The sequence below is a fragment of the Marmota monax genome, unplaced genomic scaffold (genome assembly GCF_021218885.2).
Source record: "Marmota monax isolate L192 unplaced genomic scaffold, Marmota_monax_Labrador192_F-V1.1 WCK01_AAM20220418_F8-fsc00210, whole genome shotgun sequence".
Lineage (NCBI taxonomy): Eukaryota > Metazoa > Chordata > Mammalia > Rodentia > Sciuridae > Marmota > Marmota monax.
In genome coordinates, this window is record NW_026695248.1 from 1,783,014 (window position 1) to 1,806,048 (window position 23,035).

At 40.4% G+C, this 23,035-nt stretch overlaps 1 protein-coding gene across 3 annotated transcripts in view; it reads right to left on the bottom strand.

The window, feature by feature from the left end:
• Aff3 (ALF transcription elongation factor 3) overlaps window positions 1-23,035 on the bottom strand; it is a 534,054-nt gene that overhangs the window by 165,701 nt on the left and 345,318 nt on the right. For all 3 annotated transcript variants that reach the window (XM_046440319.2, XM_058578305.1, XM_058578304.1), the window contains 2 exons: window positions 13,318-13,398; window positions 3,534-3,570 (listed from right to left, as the gene is read on the bottom strand). In XM_046440319.2, coding sequence (XP_046296275.1) covers window positions 3,534-3,570; window positions 13,318-13,398 — 118 coding nt within the window. The remainder of the gene's footprint in view (window positions 1-3,533; window positions 3,571-13,317; window positions 13,399-23,035) is intronic.

A 23,035-nucleotide genomic window follows, 5' to 3' on the forward strand; every position in this document is an offset into this window, starting at 1 on the left:
ATCCTCCTGTCTCAGCCTCCAGAGCCAATGGGAGTACAGGTGTGCACCACCATGTCCGGCCCAAAGTGAACATTTTTATTCTTCTCCCAAATAATTATAGGAACTCAGAAAGATTTTAATTCCCAATTTTCCTCTATTCTATGCCATTGTGCTTGTGTAAATCATACTTTTATTATTTCACAAGATGTTGTTGTATACAGTATTGTCCACACTTTCTCCATGTTTCCTTTCTGTACTGTAGAACCCTTGAAGCTCCCATTTCTTCTGAATGAAGCACATTCTTTTAGAATTCCTTTTTTTGTAGGGTCTACACTTTCCCTGATTTTGTTTGTCTGGAAACGTCATTCTATATTATTATTTGTTATTGTTTGTAATATACAGAATTTAGTTTGGTAATTATTTCCTCTCAATTGAGTGAAGTTATAAGTTCACCGTTGCTTTTTTTAAAAAAAGATACTAAAAGGTATTTTAAGTTTTCCTCCCCCTTTTTTATGTGTTTTGCAAAAATGGGTCCACATGGATTTCTTTTTATTCATCCTGCTTAATAGTCACTGCATTTCATGAAACTGTGGGCTAGTGTCTTTCAATTCCGGAAAATTTTATTCCTGCTGCTTTCCCCCCTCCCTTTCTGGAATCCAAGTTAGACATTAGATTTTACCACTTCATCCTTCCTGTTGCTCAACTTCCATGTCCTGTTTTCCATACCTGTCTCTCTAGGCTGTATTCTAGGATGGATATATATATATATATATATATATATATATTTTTTTTTTTTTTTTTTTAATTTACATTTCCATTCTGTCATTCTCTCTCTCTGGTGTGCTGTTAGACCTGCCCATGGAAATTTTAATTTCCATTATTACTTTTTCATTTCTAGAAATGCGGGCTGCTGGCACTTCTTCGAGTCTTGCTGTTTATCATATTTCTAATCTTCTCTTATATTTCTCAAAATTAAGCTAAGGCTCTTATTTCGTATTCTAGGCTTGATAATCCAAACATCTGCATTCGGTGTCTGAAAACCCCAATGTCTGAGTGAGGAATCTAATTTCGGTCTCTCTCATTTCCTCTCATGCAAAGTGTTTTTGGTCACAAATTGCTCTTCCCCAGGGGAAACTACTGATTTCTAATGCTTTTGTCCCCTTCCTTTTCTACGATCCCTAATAGCTGGATTTTAACCTTCTGGGTACCTTAACCCCTTTCCATAGTTCCCACCTGTGTTTCAGAAAAGAGCTTTCAACTTTATATTCTGGATCCCAGATTAGAGCTACTACTACCCTTTTCTTTTCTTTTTCTTTTTCTTTTTTTAATTTTTGTTGGTCACATTTTGAATTCTCAAGGGCTCATTTATTCAGTAATGACTTTTTGCATGACAGTCTCTTTGTTCTTTCTACTTAATATGAATAATCTCAAGTCTTTCTGAAGACTGTAAGTATAGCTGGAACTGTTTTCTTCTCATTGTGCTAGCTAGACTTCCTCTGGGGTCAGTCCTTCTACCTGGAGCTCAAGTCTATATTTTCATATTCAAATGACAGGTTAGTAAAAACAAAGGCACCTGGTGTGAATTTCCTATCTGACTACAGTGTTTCTCTAACACCATCTTGCACTAGGGAGGGATGATTTAGGGCAAATGTGTAAGACGACAGGCTTACACATTTGTTGATTAGAAAGCAAGAGAAAAGAGGTCCAGGCTGGGAGCCCAGGGCCTTCCCCACTTCTTCACTTAGAAGCACGGCGTGCTTGCTTTGCGCATGATGAGCTTGTGTTGATTTCCCTCTTGAGAAAAGAAATGACTCTTCCATCACTATCTATGTCTATATTCAAGGTCTGGTATTGTCTTAGAATGTGTTCTTATATATTGTTCCCAAGTAGGAATTCTAGTCACTTGTCTTTTTTTATCACTGTTTTTTGTTCTTTGGGGCCTTTTGCAAGGAAATGAGACAGAAAGTGCTGTATGAGAATTAGCTAGGGTGGGGTGCATCACTGAAGCGGGGAAAGATGGCCCAGGGGTCCCCATGCAGCTGCCACCCACATCCATTCTACTGTGGTTTCAAGGAAATCTAGCCTGTCCCGGGGCCACCAGGGCTGTCCCTCACCACGAAGGCTTATTCCTCTTTTTTCTTTCTTTTCCTGGGTCATGACTTTCCTTGCTCAGGATTATTTTTCAGTAGGGTCCTATTTACTTTCTGTTTTCCAGACACTCGGCTAAATGTCTGGTTTGCAGAGGGCAATCTTCCCTGTTCTCAGTGCTGTTGAGGATTGATGTCCACCTTTACAGCTTTATGGTTCTTCAGTGGGGATTCCGAAGGGAAGGGGAGAAGCGCTTAAACTCAACCCGCCACCTGGATGTTGGAAAGTGCAGACACCCATCATCTATATTAATACTTAAATACTCTGTGGGATGTTTATAGAATCTTAAAATAGAAGCTTGTTAAGCATTGAGAAATTTATCTTAGAAAAACGTCTCACTGGAACCTGTGCCCCAAGCAAAGCCTGACAGAGGTTGGGGTAATTGATCCAACCTGCACATTATGGGCACGTTGTTCCCCTCTGCTGACCTTCCTCTACCTGTGCATTAAAACCTTGGAACTTTCCAACACATTTATCTGAGCATCTGTCCTTGCCAACACTTCTTCTTCTCCTATTCTTTTTTTAAAAAAATGTTTAATTTTATTTTAAATTGCATAGTAAAATCATTCTAAATAATGTGAAATTAGACATTTAAAAAAATTTTTTTAAGAAGCATATATTCTTGATTTCATGTTAGCTTAATGCACACAAACATAAATAGGCATCTACTAGCTCCGAGTGGTCTTCGTCTTCAAACATAACTCTATCACTGGCAAAGGGCGCTCACAGCTCACAAGCAGCTGGAGAAACTAACAAAGCCCTGGTTTTGCAAGGGTGCTTTTAGGACGGGAACAGAGTAGCTCCTGCATCTTTAATGCCCCCAGACAACTGTAATACCAATTAATACTGCCACAAGAGAATGAAAACAGTGCTTTACAGGATGCTCTCTTCTTTGATGACAAAGCCTACATGTTTTGTTAGCCACCAATTCAGTGAGTAACTTCCTTCCTAAATAGCGCAGCCTATTTCTGAATGAGGACATGGCATACATAACTGGCAAGTGGTGACATTCCTTCATGGATTCTGAGGTCTTTACCTTGAGGTCTTTGGATTGTTTTTTTTTTTTTTTCCCAGTTCATTTTCTTTAATTTAGTCAACTCTCTATTTGCCTTTTTTTCCCCACCTCCATATGTACCAGTGACCAATTAACTGTTAATAAAGCATGCTATCTCCTATGATCACTCTGAAATTCAGCATTTTATGGTTTGGTCTTCCTTCTACTGAGTGTGAGCACTCAAGGTCATTCATTTAGGCAACACGTACTTGAGCCAATGGCTGTTTCCTACTTGAATATGTTTCCTGATGACTTTCTTTTAAACCAACAGTCTGTTGCAAGCTCATCCTCTCCACCCTCCAACCCATCTTTTCCCTGTGAGTATAAAGTTAGGAAGAGAAGACTTTCTTACTTGGATTATTGTGTCCAGAGGATACAAGCTGAGAGTCCTGAAAGAAAAAGAAATATCAATTAATTTTCTTACTTTGATTTTCCAAACACTAGTTGAAAAGGAGATAGATGACTGGTCATTCAGAACCAAGTCATTGCTCCTAACTTTAGCAGCCACTATAACAAGGCCCATTTGCATAAATGTGCTTGGTAAGCCGATCTGGGAATGCAGATCACAATCACCTTTATTCTGTAGCACTGACCTTATGTTTTGTCTATTGAGGGAAAGGTGACATAACATAAAATCAACCATTTTGAAATGAACAAACAATTCATTGGAATGTAGTACATCCCCAACGTTGTACAAGCATGACATCTATCTAGCTACAAAGTATTTCCATCTTTCTAAAATAAAATCTCATGCCCATCAAGCAAGATCTCCCCATTTCCCCTCTCCTCGGGCCCCAGCAATGAACAATTTTATCTGTGTCTATTCTATTCCAGATATTTCGTGTCAGTAGAGTCATATGACCTAGCTTCGGTCACTTAGCAGTGTTTTGGAGGTTCACTTCTTCTTGTAGTATATATCAGCGTTTCATTTCTTTTTATGGATTAATAATATATTTACACATATTTGCTTATCCATGCACCTGTTGGTGGGTACGTAGATTGTTCTCATCTGTGGCTACTTGGAACATTGCTGCTGTGACCACGCGTGTGCAGGTCCTTGTTCTAGCCCCCGTTTTCAGTCCTTCTGGGTTATGTGTGTACAAAAGGAATTTTGGGGTCATCTTATGGTAGCTCTCTGAAAATTTTTGAGGAATTGTCAAACTATTTTCCACAGTGGCAGAAACATTTTGGGTTCCTACCAGGGAAATGTAAGGGCTCTAATTTTCCTAAATCCTCATCAACATTTATTATTTTTCATTATAATAATAAAAAATAAAAACCTAGGGACTGGGGTTGTGGCTCAGCGGTAGAGCGCTCGCCTAGCATGTGCGAGGACCTGGGTTCGATCCTCAGCACCACATAAAAATAAATAAATAAAATAAAGGTATTGTGTGCAACTACAACTAAAAAATAAATATTAAAAAGAAAACCCAAAAAACCTAGCCATTCTTGAGGGTGTGAAGTGGAATTCCTCGTTGTGATTTTGACTTGTATTTACCTAAAAACTAACCACACTGAGCATCTCTTCATGTGTTTATTGCCTGTGTGTAAGTCTTCGTCTATTAAATACCCAGTAGAGTCCTTTGCCTTTGATTTAATACAGCTCTTTGCCTTTTTGAGGTTGAGTTGAAAGAGTTCTTTATATTCTGGATACTACACTCTTCACAGATATATGATTCGCCAATCTTTTCTCCCATTCTGTCAGCTTCCTTTCCCCTGTATTGATAATATTCTTCGATGCACAAGTTTTAAATTTTGATGAAGTTTAATTTATCCAGTTTTTCTTTCATTGCTCAAGCTTTTGGGGCCATAGCTAAGAATTCCTGGCTGAATCCAAGCCACAAAGATTTAACCCTCTGTTTTCTTTTATGAAGTCTGCGGGTTTAGTTCTATATTTAGTCACTGGTCTATTATATTATTGACTTTGAGTCTCAGCCACTTCCTTTTGAAGGCACCTGTACTACCAGCATCTCTGCAGATGAGGCTGGCCCCTCTCCTGTTAGGAACATTGCTGACAAGCTGTTGTCAATCTCACAGCAGTGGGTGAAAAGATTATTACAGATATCCACTTATCTACTCTGATGTAAATCCAGTACTTTGCAGTATCTGAAGTCTAGTTACTACTCAGATAAATGGGATTAAGCCTGATTTTATTTATATTAAAGTGATATGTGAATTTTGTCTTGAGAATTCACATCCTCTTTCCTTGAAAGATCCTTATTTGATGTGAAATATAAGGGGGAGTTATAAAATGAATTGAGGTGGTAGGAATATAAAAAAAATAAGTAGCAATGCATAAAATCCAACAAAACTCCTTTATAATTCTGGCATGTGGAATGAAAATCCAGTGAAATGGAATTACTCTCCAGTATATGGCTTAACATATTTTACCAGAATTTTGCTCTATGAATACAGTTGTTAAAGGGCAGAGGTATCATTTAATGGCACTTGTGGCATATTCAATTCTAATGAATAATGTCTGTTTTAAAAAGGAATTCCACTGAAATAGTACAAATGAGCCAGTCTGGTGGGCGAGGATTTGGAGGAGAAAATTGGGAAGGGATGGGATTCCCACTCTATTAGGCAGTCTGAGTCATGCGCGGATGCCTAGTAAACCTCTTTCAGAGTTGGTAGTAATGAGCTGTTCAGCTGATGGGAAAGAACAAAGTTCAACTTTCACTCTGAGATTCTGTTTTGGAAAGAGTGACATGAAGATGAAATAGTGTCACTGAAGTGATGGCCAACATGAAATCTGCAAAAACGACTCTGGCCCAGTTTGCAGAGGTGCTGTTATGAAGAAGAGACCCACAGGCAATTTCCCCAAGGGCACCAGGGAGTTTCCTTTCTGGTTAACTTACAGTTTATATCTGAACAGAAATTACTTTTAGTTTTCATGTTAAAAATACTTTGAGTCCCAGTGAGTTAACTCCTCTGTCCTGTCTGTGGATTTTGGCCCTTTGGAGCCATCCTGTCCTAGACGGGGAAGACTCACTTGTCACCAATGAGCAGGAACAGCAATTGAGATGGTGCCTGTGTTAAGCTCATTCTTTAAACAAACAAGAAAAAAAAATGAAAGAAAGAATAGCAGAAAATTTCCTATGACCTTGCTCATACTAATAAGAAACAGAATTTTTTATTTCTTGAAGCATCCTAAAACTCAGGCCTTAGATGATGACTGTCCACAGACTCTTTCAGCAGAGAACCAAAGATATGCTTCCAGACAACCTGCTTCAGTATAACCACTTCCTATAAGCTCACTCTCCATGACTTAGAAGAGCATCTACAATGGGAATTTACTCTTCTCCACCTTTAAATCTGGAAGTCCCAACACCCAGTCTCTTCTTTGGCATCCGAGAATATTAAAACTCCTTTAAAAGGTGGATAGTAGGGGATAGGAAAGGTAGCAGAATACAACAGTCATTAATATGGTATTATGTAAAAATGTGGATGAGTAACCGATGTGATTCTGCAACTTGTATTTGGGGTAAAAAATGGGAGTTCATAACCCACTTGAATCAAATGTATGGAAGATGATATGTCATGAGCTTTGTAATGTTTTGAACAACCAATAAAAAAAAAGGTGGCATTTAGTTGAGAAGTAAAATTCACACAAATCATTTTGCTGAAGGCAGAAATAACCAGGCACACTGTTTCCAAGAAAGCCCTTCAATGAAACACCATAACAGATCCCACATTCCATTCAATGGAGCCTGTCAAACTATTTGAGGCCTCATTATCTTATATACTACCCTGAAAGAAAATTGTTGCCAACTAATTGCAGCACTTCACCACTGAGCCACATCCCCGGCCCTTTTTATTTTTATTTTTTTAAATTTTGAGACAGGGTCTTGCTATGTTGCTCAGGGCCTCACTGAGTTGCTGAGGCTAACTTTGAACTTGCAATCCTCTTGCTTCAGCCTCCTGAGTTGCTGGGATTACAGGTGTGTGCCACTACACTGGGTTTGTGGTTGTTTTTTTTTTAATATTTTTTTAGTTGTTGGTGGACACAATACGTTTTTATTTTATTTATGGGGTTCTGAGGATCGAACCCAGGGTCTCACACATATGCAAGACGAGTGCTGAACCGCTGAGCCCCAGCCCCAGCCCCTTGTGGTTGCTTTTGAAGCACAGTAGCAACCCAAGGAGGAAGATGTATAATAAACTTTCCATCTCCAAACACTTTCCTTCCTACTTCCAGGTGCTCATTCTCCCTGGAGTGTATAAAGAGAAAGGCGGTAGGATGGTAGGATTCTTGTTTCTATGGTGATGCTAGAACTCCTCTGAACAAACTTTAAAAAAAACATCAGCAAGAATATTTTCAGACCGGGCCTAACCCACCGATTCAGCATCCACGGCCTGTGAAATGTCCCTGGGTTTGGACATACCCATTCTGGAGAATGGAAAACATTCTACACTTTTGAGTTCTTTATTTGCATTTCAAAACTTATGAGATTGATGCACAATGAAAGGGGAAAGGGCAAGCAAATTCGTTTTCTTTTCTCTTGGTTGAAATACCGGATAATGGCAGCCAATTTAAAGGAGAAGGGCGTTCTTAGCTTTACCAAATTCAATTACTTTTGAGATTTGAAGAATGAGGCAGAAATGCCTCGTAGTGTTTGTCCAGGGAATTGTGATTCCAAATCAAGTCCTCAGAGAGTAGGAAAAAAAAATAATCAAGTTCATTATCAATTGACTTTGCTATATATTATGTCCTTCAATACTCAGACAGAGTGAGGGAATTCTCGGAAGTATTTAGCTAATTAATTTAGTGGTACTGGTAACTCAGAGTGCCTAGTAAAATCGACTTTTCCTTGTGAGATCAAATGGTTCCCTTAATCTTAATAAGGTCTTAATTTCATTGTTTATTAGTCATTTTGGAGAAAGCAACTCAAATTCCATAAGCAACTCTAGCTCAACACATTCACATTCGTTATAGTGATAATCTCAAACATTAACAGTCTAATTAATCAGTTTCAATGTCCAGCTGCCAGAATGCTCCTTTGTTGAGATAAAAGGTTAAAGATCGTGCATCTGAGGGATGGGAATGTAGCTCACTGGTAGAGTGTGTGCCTAGCCTGTGCAAGTTCCATTCCCAGCAACCCCCATCCCCAGCAACCCCCCCATCCCCACCAACCAGAGGTCCAATCTCTGGGAAAGTCAAAAACAGTCTTTGGCATAGCCAGAATAAGCACCCCCAAAGATGTCTGTCCCCCATTCCAGGAACCTGCAATATGTACCTGATATGGAAAAAGGTACTTTGTAGATGTTCTGAAATAGGAGATTATTCAGGCAAACCAAATACAATATCAAGGTCTTTATAAGGAAAGCAGAGGTCTGAGTGACACAAGCCTTGAGTATGGAAGCCTCTAGAAGCTAAATAGGCAAGCAAAGGAATTCTTCCCTAGAGCCTTCAGCCTGCTGCCCCTACGCCCTGAGTTTACCTCAATGAACCCCAATTCAGATTTCTGAAAGTATGTGTTGACTTAAGTCACTAAGCGGGTGGTCACTTGTTACAGCAGAAATAGGAAGCTCACTCAGCCTTCTTTCATTTGTACACGGTAAACCATCAGTGCTTACGGCAAGCCTTCTGAAAAATGGCACTATTAAAATCATGCCATGTTCTTACGGTTTGTGAAATCACTTATTCTTTCTTCTTGGGCAAGGCGAAAAGATCTAGAGGTAAAATACCATCTCCACGCAAATCCTGGCACCCTGGAAAATGTCTTATGGGGAAGTCCTAAATAGGGCACACTTTCCACTGACATCCAGAATTCTGTGCTTTATCTCGTAGGATGGATAATAATGAATGAAAAAATAAGAAACTTCCAACTACTTTCTGTTTTTAAAATTGAAAGTTTTTACTTATACTCAGGTTTCTGTTAGATCTCTAGGAAGTATTTGTGTTGCATAGCTGAAACTTCACACTCTTTGACCAACATTTCTTTTTTTTTTTGTACTGGGGATTGAACTCAGGAACACCTGACTACTGAGCCACATCCCCAGCCCTATTTTGTATTTTATTTAGAGACAGGGTCTCACTGAGTTGCTTAGTGTCGCTTTTGAACTCGAGATCCTCCTGCCTTAGCCTCCTGAGCCGTTGGGATTACAGGCCTGAGCCACCGTGCCCAGCTTGACTAACATTTCTTACTACCCGTGCCCTCATTCCTGGCCACCACCATTCACTCTGCTTCTATGAGTCTGATTATTTTGGATGCTACATATAAGTGAGATCATGCCATATCTGTCTGTGTCTGACTCATTTCACTTAGCATAAGGCCTCAAGTTATCTATCTATCTATCTCTGTCACATACACAAATGACACACACATACATGAATGATATGCAGTATGTTATATCAAAAATCTAACTATAGCTAGTGATACTATATTGTGTTCTTGAAATTCACTAAGAGGACATTTGCTAGGATCACAAAGGAAAAAAAGTGTAACTATGTGAGATGACAGATATGCTAATTAGCTTGTGATGATTATTTCACAACATATATAAATACCAAAACATTAAGTTATTTGCCTCTAATACATACCATTTTTATTTGTCAACTGTATCTCAATAAAGCTATAAAAATGAAATCTTTGCATTAGTGATTTAAAATCTCAATTTCACCTCAGGAGTTGTTATTGCTTCAGTATTTACATGAAAGAAAACAAAAGGAATTTTGAGAAAGCCACAATAAAGTATTTTTTGGTATGTGCTCAATTATATCAAAACTTACACCAGGGGTATATGTAAATGACAAATAAGTTTACTTGATTGTATTGAGGGTCAGCCATTATTTGGTTCAGATTACATGCAAAGATTGTAAGGTTTCTTCATTTCATTCTAGGTGTGGCAGGATGCCATTAGAAATCCATGCTGCAGAAATTATCCAAAATTTGCCTGCGTTCAAAGGGCTAGGAGTCTGGGAACTTCAGGTGCATCCAGTTTACACTCCACCAATGAGATGCCCCATTCATTCATTAGCTGTTGTCTGCTAAGCCTGAACTGTTTGCTATCTGATTCTTCACTGAAAGGGTCTTGTCAAATTCTGTTTCCTGTTGAGATGGGGCCTCAGTGTGTGGCCCAGGCTGGTATCAAACTTGTGGGCTCAACCAATTCTCCTGTCTCAGCTTCTGCAGTAGCTGGGACTCCAGCCGTGGGCCACCCACGTCCAGCTGTCTACCTCTGACTTAAACAATAAGGTATTGGGAAAGAATTCGATAAATAGGGTGGAAAAACAGAATAGTGAATCCTGAAACAAATCCACATATTTACTAGAAATTCAACTATAGACACAGCGGGTATTTCAAAGAAGTGGGAGAAAAGTGCGCTTTCCGTATGTTGATAGTGTTATAACAATTGACTAATCTTAAAAAACCTAAAACTAGAATCCTAAGTCACACCATCCTCAATGTATTTAGGTCTAAGAACATACCACCAAAGAATGAGAATAAAAATAGAGAACATTGTTAGAATGTTGGAAAAGGGAACATCATTTTTCTCTGACATAAAAATTAAACACTTTTCTAGGATAAAAGGCACATAAATAAGGTTACAAAAATAGGTGACATTCTATATAATAGACAAGTGAATAAGATATAAGGAGTTCCTACAAATCATTTTTATGAAGTGGCAGTGGATATGAATGGGCTATTTGAAAAGGAAAAACAGTCACTGCTCAAGCTTAGAAGTAATTGGGGAAATGCAAATTAAAACAATGAGATATCAACTTTTCATCCATCATGCAGACACAATGATAAAAACCCAGATAATATTAATCATTGGCTAAGATACATAAAATGGACTCTTGAAACACAGCCAAGAGTAAATGGTTTCTGAGGGCTCCGGCGCCCTTCGAATTCCCAGGCTGGGGTGTCCTTACTGGGGACAGTCGATAGCAGCAGACAAAGAGGCATTTACAAAGTGTCTGTGGTACCAGAGTGTGTAATTAACAAACCACAGACAATCTCAAAGTCTACCAAAAGGAGCTCGATCAAATAAAACATGGCAAACCCATCTTACACAATATTTTGCTGCAGTTTAGAATTCTTTTCTTTTTTCTTTTTCTTTTGGTACTACAGATTGAATCCAGAGGCACTTTACCACAGAGCTACATCCCCAGTCCTTTTTATATTTTATCTTATTAAAAATTAATTAATTAATCAATTTTTAATTAATTAATCAATTAATTAATTTTACAGTAGAATGCATTTTGACCTATAGCACACAAATGGAGCACAACTTATCATTCCTCTGGCTGTACCCAGCTCAGCGTCACACCACTAGTGTAACCACACATGTATATAGGGTAATAATGTCTGTCTCTTTCTACCCTCCTTCCCTTACCCACAACCCCACCCCCTCCCCGGCTCCCCTCTACACAAACCAAAGTTTGGAACTGGAGAATATCATGCTAAGTGAAATAAGCCAGTCCCCCCAAACCAAAACCTGAATGTTTTCTCTGATAATCGGATGCTGATCCATAGTGGGGCGGGGAACAGGGAAGAATGAAGGAATTTATATTTTATTTTGAGACAGGGTCTCACTAAGTTGCCAAGGCTGGCTGGAATTTGTGATCCTCCTGCCTCAGCTTCCTGAGTACTTGGAACTATAGGCATGTGCCACCATGCCGGGCTTTTGCTGCTGTTTAGAAGGATAAAGAAATCTCTGTAGGTTCACTTGGAAAGAGCTCCAAGTGCACTTTGCTAAGGGTAATAAAACCAACTTAGACTGGAATTCACCGTTGTGATAGAAGCAATGAACAATTATTTCAGCAATTCGTTCTAGAAGGTTGTGATCTTGATATTTAGCAGTGATGTTTATGTATTGTGGCTATTTGTAAAAAATCAATCCTTGAATAAAAATGTTTTTATTACTCTACAATGTAAGGGTTCATATATATACGAATATAGGTGACTAAAATGCACAGGGACAACAACTGACACTTTATTTTTATGTGGTTATTGATGAAATTTTTTATCTTATTTATTTATTAGTATGTGGTGCTGAGAATCCAATCCAGTGCCTCATACATGGTAGGCAAGTGCTCTACCACTGAGCCACAATCCCAGCCCGCACACCAAACTCTTGAGAGTAATTCCTGGGATTTAAAATAGAATCTAACTGGGTTCTCTGGGATTTTCATATTTTGCTCTTTCCAGTTGTATAATTTGATCTTAATAATAAACATATAATTATATGTCAGTTACATGATTAGAAAAAAATCAAAGAACGCCTATTAGACTTATGTATAACTTAAATATAAATATATTTTGTGACTGATATTTTTTGTATACTATTCCTTAAAAAATACAGAAATCTTTGTTTGTTTTTTGTTTTTTTGTATCAAGAATTGAACCCAGAGGTCCTAACCAACTGACGTACATTGCTAGTCCTTTTATTTTTATTTAGAGACAGGGTTTCACTAAGTTTCTTAGGCCCTTGATAAGTTGCTGAGGCTGGCTTTGAACTCATGATCCTTCTGCCTCAGCCTCCTGAGCCTTTGGGATTACAGGCATGTGCTTGACTAGAAAACATTTTGTAGCTCCTAGAAAATATTTCAAACTTTAAAAAAGATACCCAAGAAACATTAAATACCACATGCCTCTAATTCTAAGATATTCGTTTTAAGATAAAATCAATTTAATAACAGATTTTGAAGGAAAAAAAAAAACCCAGGATATATAATCACATTGAATGCATAAAATGTAAGATGCATTTCAACATCACAAATGTTCTTAGATCATGTTGACAGTTATAACAATCCCAGTTTGAAGGATACAAAAGTATAGGTAATTGAGATAGCAAGCTCAATTCTCCCCCTTTGAAGAATAAATAAGTTCTTTTTTTTTAAAAAAAATATTTTTAGCAGTAGATGGATAGTAATGACTTTTATTTATTTATTTATTTTTATGTGGTGCTGAGAATGGAATCCAGGGCCTCACACATGCTAGGCAAGTGCTCTGCCACTGAGCCACAATCCTCGCCTTACAAATATGTCCTTGGAGATTGCTCAAGATTAGATTAACGTGCTTTGGGCAGGAATATTTACGTGGGAGAAGCCCATGAAGGGTCAACCGATGGTCCACCTCGCATGTCTGCATGAGCACAGCGTATTCCCGAGTGATGCAAGAGCTCACCTTATTTGGAAATGGAAATTTGCTTGGTTCCACTTTGCCGGGTGCTTGAACAGCAGACAGTGGTGGAAGCCAGGTCATCTCCTAAAGGGGATAAAGACAAAGAGCATTGAAGGTGAGATCAGCAGCACGTGCAGAGGCTCCGCAAGCCAGCCTCATCAGGCAGTGAAATAAGGGTTGAGAGGGTTTATTATTTTTTAAAGATGTAAAACCCACATTTAGGATCCGCTTTCATAATTTGACCAATTCTTGTTTCCATGTCTATCTCCAGGCTCCCTCTATGCCTAAAAAAGAAAAGCCCATCCTATTTTCTCTTGGTGTGAGCCCCCAAGTAAAGGGACAACCCAGTTCTATGGGAGATGCTGTACAGACTTGGACCCGAATCCACACAATTCACAGGAAGTTTCTGAAGGAAAGCACACATCAATTTTAACTTTAGGGGTCTTTAGTAGGGGAGTTATTATTAGAGATAAAGCTCCCAATAAGTTCCGCATGTCACTTTGGTGTCTATAACAAGGTCATCTATGGAGAAGTGAAAACAACAAATCCCATGCATGCAGTAGGGAATGGTGTCACTCTATCAGCCAGTATTGAGCGCCATTTGAGTCCCAGATGCAGTATCTGCAATGTGCCTTTTGTGCTCCCCTGTCACTAGCTCTGAGCGAGGGAGGGAGGGGTTGTCTTATTCATTTCCAGTATTCTCCTTCATCTCCTGGAAGACAGTTGCCATCAATAACTGATCACAGGACTCAACTGACTTGGGACGGCCAGGAAGTCCACGTGGGGCTTACAAACAGGGACTGAGCCAAGCAATCAGAGAAGCTGCAGGGCATTCCTTTATAAGGAGAGTAAAACCTGCCGTCTCCTGAGCGGAGGATATGATGTCCTCACCTCCCTTTGGTAGGTGGGTGGGGTGTGGGAAAGGATTCACTTGGGACATGAAAGGACAGTCCTGTGCCTTCTTTCTCTGGGAAGTCCCTCTCCCCAGAAGCTCAGAAGGGCAGAACCACACAGAGAGCAGAGGGAAGGTGAGCGAGTTCCAAGCTGCTCTGGGAGGATCTACAGACCCTACGCCCTCTCTTCCTGGTCATGGCACCAGCTACAGCCAACAGGGGGGGCTAAACACATACGCTTTGCAGGTGTCCCTTCTCTGGTCTTGGTCACCAAGGTTTTCCCTGGAAAGCAAAGGAGGATCCAGTGACCATTTTTGTCCCCCTCTCTTCCCATCTCTTGCTCTCCAAGTATCTGCCAGTGCCTCATGTCCCCTTGGAGGGATTTTGCAGGGTGGCCATGTTTGTACCCAGAGTGGAATCAGACTTTGTCCATGGAATCAACGAGCTAGTCATCCTCAGGGAGGGGCTGGCCTTGTAGAGGAGGAGGTCAGATTTCACTGGGATTGCTGCTACCCAAATAAGAAAGATATTTACCCCCCCTAACCTGTCCTTCCTGCAGTGTGGCTCTCTCCTGGTGCCATCTCTTCTCTTCAACAATGTTTCTGTTTCTTGTCTTTTACTGAAATTGTTGCTTAGGATATATGTGTGTTTGCTCCAAGTGGACTCGAATCTTTTGTAGAGGAGATTAGTCATCAATTACAAATGTTGATTTACAAATTACCACTTGAACTGATTTTTCCTTTCCTCTCTGTGGACTGTCGGATGTGTCCCTGAGGCCATCCCACTCACAGCCAGCCGCTCCGTAGCTTCCTTTGCAATCATTCTTTGGCTGACACAATTTAGACTGTGTGATCCTCTGGGGCCAGAATTGATAAACACTAAGTAATTACTCACGATTAAACAGTAGCCTTGCAGATACAACCCAAGTATGTCCATGTTAACTTTGCACAAATTATTTTATGATTCCATCTGTGTATCAACATGCCTCATATCTAGTCATCTTATGTTTGACGGCTATTAAAAAAAAATCACAAAAAGACAAACTGCTCTTTTATTGTGTTCTGTAGCTACTCAGAAATAAGTGGGATAGAAAGCTCACAAAAAATAGTAGTACTTTCAAAAGGACACTTCCTAGGCCTTCTTACAATTCTTTACACTTTCAGGTTGAAATTTGTTTAATATATACTCTTTATATAAAAGGGAAATAGCAGACCAGCTTTAAGAGTACACTAAGCTGTGATCCATGATGGTAGAAATGATGTCCTCCTGGTCTTTGTATCTTAATCCATCCCTGACCACCAGCTCTGCCCCTGCAGGCACAGTGCTTGTGCCTTGCATACATGAGATGCTCAACTAAGGCACCATCTATTGAGTTTGAAAGTTAGGATATCGTCCTTGGTTATGGTCATAACTAATACTTATTCTACAGCCCTAGTTATGCTTATAATCTTTCCATTTCTTCCTTCCTTCTTCTACTCTCTCCCATCCATTCATCCATCCTCATAAACAAATGCCACAGGAGGGAGATGCCACTTTTGTTTCGCTTGCTGTCCTCCTGAAAATACCCCTTCTCCTTTGAGACTCTGACCATGAGCTTCTTTATTCATTAAAGACGAACTTCATCTCTCTCCCTGCTCATCCCACCCTTTAAACCAGTCTAAGGGTACCCTCCTGCACCCCTTCCTTTGCTCACGACCTTCAAAAGATTTACCTATTGACTTTTAAGGGCAAACTTGTAGAAACCCCCAAGCATTTCATGCCACCTTCTCAAACTGTTCTTCTATCTGCACTCCACCTCAATTTTTTACAGCCCTGACCTTTGGATTTTTGTCTTCAAGAGCCAGAATCTGGGTTCTTCCCAGTGTAACCTGAGCTGGCTCATTTGATGGCCTCTCCAATTCCTATTTATCTAGATCATCCAGGAATCTGGCACTGAATTGATCCTGAAGTCCCATGTCCAATACTGACCACCTAACTGACCTCTTTGCTGGCTTTCCCAAGACCCTCCAGCGTGGTGGGAATCACTCGTAGGCCTAGTCCACACTCCCCCAAGTCTCTAGCTTGGGATCAAGCCCTCATCTGGCTCCTCTGCTCAGGAAGGCTGCTGTGCACTGTGGTGGTCACATGGATTTGTGACATTGACTTCCCAAGGAGGCTCTCTGTGTGGCTAGGTAATCCTTGTATTTGCTCACCATCTGTCCTTTCTTCCAAGTTCCTAGACAATATTCCTACATTTTGTGATCCTCCTTGAGCCTCACTTTGATTCTTGTTCTCTCACTACAGGTGCCCTTGCCTCTTATATTATTGAAAAAGAAATAAAACAAAACGGATATTCAGAAGTTTCAGTATTCCCCAAGGACAGATCTGTTGGCATTCATGGTATTCATTCCCCACCCCCTTCCTTCCCTCTGACCTGACTAAGGAGGGACCAGTCCCAGGCAGTCCCAGGTGATCCCCACCCATGGCCTCCATCTTGTCTGTTCCTCTGTCCTGAGATCTGGTTCCCTCGACACCCCACTGATTTTCTTGTAACTTCAACCTTTCTTCTCCACTGGCTTCTTCCCCGTGAATGACACCCGGAGGCCTCAGCCCTTCCTGATCCTGTATCCCTCCTCTAACTACCCTTTATTTCTCCATTTCATGTTAATAGCCAACTTTCTCAAAGTGTACCAAGGACTTAGAGGCTCCTTTTTCTAAAAACATCACCTCTTGACTTGACCCTGTAAATGTCCAATGGGTAAAAAAGCCAGATAAAGCACTTGGCATCTCTGCTTCCATTTTGCACCTGTCTCCTTTGTTCTTAGTCACCTTGGATTCTAGGAACAACAGGTCTGAGTGATATGCATCTTGTGAAAAGGTGAAACTATCCCCCAGGTGACAGTGACTTTCTTGTCCCAGACAAGGCCTGGCTGAACAATCCTGAGATAGTCATCCACAGAACAGTTGGACCAAGACCACTTGCCTCTGTATATTTCTGGTCCCCTTGGTCTATATAGACCAGGAAGCTCACATTAGCATCCCCAGAGACAGGCTGCAAACGCGTGTCCCTTTGTTTTTCTGACATACATAGACATATATACGGTTTTTCACCATTACTTTTCCTTTTGTTTTTTGGGGTAGGTGGCTGGACCTGATTGGTTGGGATCTTCAGAATTCCTGGGCCTAGGTCTCTGGTGACAAAAGAACGTTTTCTATCTGTTGTTTTGATACCTGCATAGATTCTTTCCCCTTTCCTTCCTTCCTTTCTTCCTTCCTTCTTTCCCTCCCTCCCTCCCTCCTTCCTTCCTTTCTGTCTTTTCTGACTTATTATGTAAAAAAATGTTTTGCTGTAAGTTATGCACATAATTTGTCTATAACACTGTGTGTATAAAGTTTAAGAATGATGAAATGGATACCCGTGAATTCACGGCCCACCTTCACATGATTAAGACCTTCTCATCCATTTTTCAAAGGAACCGGCTCTGAGGGAGGTCCTCCTGATTGCCCAGTCCTTGAGATCCCCTGAATGCTCCGGCAATGTCTATCCCAGCTCCTGTGATGTCAAGTCTCCTCGCATCCCCACCTCTGGCCTTTCTCCCCCACCCCACCCTTTCTTTGCTGCACAGTCTTCTCCCTCACTGTTTGGATGTTTTGTGTCCAGCCTCTTTCCTGCTCCCTTTCCTTTTCCTGCTGATCTTGAATACCACTGTGGCTTTAGAAATCATTTAGCATGAGTGTGATGCTCAAGTACATCCAGCTCCACTGCCCACCCAGGGGCCTACTAAACCCCTCAACCCAGGTATTCTTTAATCGGTTCAAACTCTAGAGCTTTAAAACAGAACACTAATCCCCCCCGCCCCCACCCCACCAAATTTCCTCTTCTTGTATTGTATTGTCCTGGTTAATGGCACCAATGTCTATTAACTCTTCCAGTCAGAATCCTTGCAGTCCCCCTAGACTCCTTCCCCTTCGTCACTCCTTCCCCCAGGAGTAATAGTTCATATTGATTAAGTGCTTAGAATATAAAATGTTTTACACAATTTATTTAACATCAGTTCCTAATGACCCTAAAGGTAGACTTATTATTTCCTCACTTAAGAGGTGAAGAAACCAAGTCCCTAAGAGGTTAAGTGCTTGGCTGCAGCTGAGACCTCCCTTGCTCTAGTCAAGGCCTGGTTCTCGCCTCACTCTGCTCCTCAGCCCGGGTTCCCTGAATTCGCTGCACTTAGCAGTCAGCAGCCTCTCCAGTCCACGGGGCCGATCATTTGTCAGATCCCCAGTCCCACTCCTCCTTTTCTATGAAGCCTTCAATGGCCAAACCAAGGTTTGATTCAATGTTCCTTTGTGCCACCTTTTCCCCATACAGACCTTTATCAGGGTACTTGTCCCCTAACCTGTGAGGAACTGGGCACTGCAACATTTGTTTGGCTGCCCCAGCACCTAATATAGAGCCAGGGACAGTGTGTGCTCAGGATATTTTTGAATGAATGACAAAACGAAGAGCGTTTCTGCACCGTCTCTTAGCTTTCCTTCCTTCTTTTATCCAAAGGACCACCCGAACCACACCACCATCATTTTTAACCCGATTAGGCTTCCTGATTCGTTCTTTCTTCTATTATCAGTCCACCCTCCACACCACCACCTACAGAGTTTTCCTAGCATGCAGATCTAACCTAAAAACTTTAGGCTCCCAAGTCTTCAAATGCCAGCATCACACACTGAACAAATAAAGATGAGACGATGAAGACGGCCAAGATGCCTCTCCTGCTGTGCTTTCCAGGGTTCTCCCAGGCACACTGTTTCCTTACGCCCAGGCTTTAAAGTAATAATTACTAGTATTTCCATATTAGCGGTGAGGAAGTTAAAACTCAAAAAGATTAACTTATTTTTCCAAGCTCACGCCTTTTATAAATGCCACCGTGGAGGTGTGACCCTGTATCTCCTTCCTCCCCGTCCAGTGGTTGTTTTTGACTGTACTGCATCTGCTCCCAAAGGTCTCGCGGTCCTATGTGAGACCCACGTTAAAGTCCCCCTTTTCAGCCTCATGCCACTTCATTGCTCTAGGAACACTCAGCGATGAGAAAAGCCACCTTCCCTGCTTTGTGCCTGCTGTCCTCCGTGGATGGGTGCCCTCCCGCCATCTGCTTCCGGACTTCTCACCACCCGTTAAGGCCCATCTCAGACATCATTTGTGCCTCGAGGACTTTGCTAAATCCCTTTTTATTCCAATTTGATATAACAGTTCCTCTGATAGGATTCTCTAGAGCAATGATTTCTCCTCGGGCGATAACTCCTATGTTCCATTTAGAGCTACAGCTTGGTAAGAACACACCTCACCTGCACCCCATCACTTCCTCCTGCTCTGAGGATCTTCCATCCGTGATGAATAAAACTCAAACTTAGGAGACCTAATAATCTCTTTTAAGAGCATTCAGTTTTATTAAATATAATTCCCAAACATGAATCCTAATAATCTCTTTCAAGAGCATTCAGAAATACTGAACATAATCACCTGAAGAAGGCCTATAAATCTCTTCAAGAGGGATAGTGTCTGCTTATTATCGTGTTGACTGGACCATCTTACGCAGTAAGTGCTCCATGTAAACTTGTTGAATGGACCTGAACATCCACATTTCAATGCAAACTTATTTGTTAATATTGCTTTAATTGTAGCAAAGCATTTCTATGTCATTTTTGCATTTAATGACTCTTTCTAAATACATGAATGAGTAGTAAAGGCCATAAATTTCCTTAAAACATTTAGGTCTATAGGAATTAAAAAAAATAAGAATTATTTTTATGGATTATTATTAGTGTATTTGTAATATAATGCAAGTTTGAAATACATTACATAAGGTACTTGCAAAATAAAATGTATAATATGCAGTGGCTTTATAGGATTGTTTATCCATTATGTTAAAATTTCCCATTAGGGGTTGCATGGAAAATTAATAGCAAATGGATATGTCCATTTCCTTTTTCTGTCACTTACTGCCTCATGGAGCTTAGGTAAGTTATATGCTCAGTAAATTGCAGTGATTTCAAGCTTTGGACTTTAAAGTCAATCAGATCTTAGTTTATGGTATCTTGCAATGAGAGGAAATGTGGATGCTAGGGGCCCATGGTTCAATTGTGAAGACAAAGTGAGATAATACATGTAAAGAAAATAGCATAGTTTTGAAGCATGCATAAAAGACAGCATCAATTAATATCAAGCTGAGTTTCAGAATTCTTGTCTCCAAAGTTAGAAATCTAGTTTCTTAGTTATTGGGAGTCTAAAATGAGAGAATATATGGGACAGTGTTTTTTTTTTTTAAATAACAGAATAAGATCATGCAAATGCAATCTGTAATTTAGCCGTAATTATTAATACAAAGTATATATTACTAGAGAAGAAAATTATTTAAAGAGTTATGATTCTTAGGGATGATTTGTATTTTATATTGGTCCTTGAGTTTTTCATGGGAACACAGCTCTGACAAAGTAATAAAAGTCACTGGGATAATAAGAGCTGATAAAACGTACTTCATTTGTACGTTATTTTTGGTGATGATTTAAAATATAAGCAAAGGTAGACTTTATCATTCTTATTTAATATCCCTTAGCTTGCTTCAAATGATTTTCTTCATAGAGAAAGAACGCCATTTCATTGCAAGGAGTGACCCCTCCCCACGGTATCCACTGCCTCTGTTCCCTGACCTCATTGCCTTCACCCTCCCTTCATCACTGCTTTGCTTCTATTTACAGTTATCCCCCTTATCCACAGGGGACACATCCCAAGACCCTGAAACCATGGATGATATGGAGCCATATATACACTCTGTTTTTTCCCATATATACATACCCATGATAAACTTTCACCTTTTCACTTAAAGAAAGCATTTTACAGCTTTTCTTTGGCTTATCCAAATTGCCAACATCACTACTGGAAATTTTAAAGTAAAATCAGGGTTATCTGAACAAGCATTAGGATACTTTGATAGTCAATATTATAACTGAGAGGGTTACCAAGCGACTTAATGGGAAAGTAGTGTATACAGCATGGATACATTGGGCAAAAAGTTGATCCAGGTGCTGATAGGATGGAGTAAGATTCTATTATGCTGCTCAGATGGCATGCAATATATAACTTATGAATTGCTTATTTCTGAATTTTTCCATTTAATACTTTCAGACTGTGAACCATGCAAAGAAAACCACAGAAATGCAGAATGAGCATACCACCCGTGGGGCATCCTTAAACTTCCTGGACCACATGTAAGAAGGAAAAGAGAGATAATGTCTTAAGCCACTTACTCAAAAGTCTAGAAAACTGCCTTGTAACTTATAAACTCCCCTGCTATTTCTTTAATCCATCTACTTTTCTTCCTTTTTGATCTTGTCCCTCAAGATTAAGGTCACACTTTATTTTCCCAGCATGGAGGCCCTCAGGTTTGAGTCTAGATTCCTAAATCTTTTAGATACTTCAACAGATGGGATTAAGAACCAACCTATCTGTCTTAAGTCAGTCTCACCAGTCCCAACTCCCTTGACACATGTCTAGTTACTCAAAGGATCATAATGCAGGGTCACTTGTTAGTCTTTGGATAGACCTTTAATGTCAAGCCTCTTTATAGTAAATATACCACTTTTCTTTCAAAATGAAGGAATTAATGGTTAAATGATAAGGTAACAGTCTATTGTATTTCACTGATTGTTTCTCTGTCTTCTATATGTCAATTGTCAGAAGGCCATGGGGCATGTAGGCCAGTTTCCATTTTCGTGTCTACTGTAGGGCAAGAAGCCCATCTTCCCAAGGATCCAAGCTCTGATACACAGTAGACTTCCACAGGTTCACTGCACACCCCCTCTTCCCACCCTGGAGCTGCCCATGAGTTCTGGTGTTACTGCATCGGCCTATTTTAGGATACATGGTAGAGGCCCAGGGCATTCCACCACTGAGCAGCGTGGTCTGTTATTAAAGGAGGCAAGGAACAGAAATCGATTTTTAGACTGCAGTCTAATCTTCAAGAGCTCAAAATGTGCATCTATGAAGATCTGCAAAGTATATTCAGTTTGCAAAGAGATTAAACTAGAAAACATTTAAACAACATCTTCTAGTGTATTCTAGTTTCCATGGTCCTGGTCCAGTTGTTCAAGACGCTCTCTCCCACGGTGCCATCAAGGAATGTCCTAGAGATTCTGCCTGTTGCTTTTCAGTACCCTCTTCTCCCCAGCCGGACAGTGGACTTCCTGTCCTCTCCAGCATTTCCTGTCACATTGCTCTGCGCTCACCCTCCTCTCCATTCCTTCTCACCCCGGCCTCTCGTGAAGGTGACCAGCGTTCTTCCCTGGGCCCCCACTTCTGATTCGATGGGTGCTACTCACTTGGCAATTACATATTACTGGTTTCCTGAGCTTTCTTTTCATGTGCTATTAATATCAGATTATCATTAAAAAAAATCCTTTCAGAGTATAACCACTTCAAGGGAAGGGCACCTGTCTCTCTTACAATTTTCCCAAGGCCAGGCATCATAGACTAAAGAATTGGAATTCATTTAACCTCTCCAGAACTCTCTCTCCACCCGTAAAATGGCACAACAACACATCACACTGTCCTACCAAGCACACACAACTGTTGCTTGGATCAGGAGAGACTAAACAATTTTTGCTTTCGGTCAATCCCTCACCTGGCGAATGACCACAGTGAGCTCCAGAATTCTTTGTTCTCAGGAACATATTCTTTTCTAAATAAGCCGTGGGATTAATTCTGCCACTTGGGAATAAAAATGTCATGGGCCGAAGCTGGTGTTTAACTGTGGCGGTGGTGGCTGCAGATCAGAGAGGGATTTTGTATCCAGATTCCATAC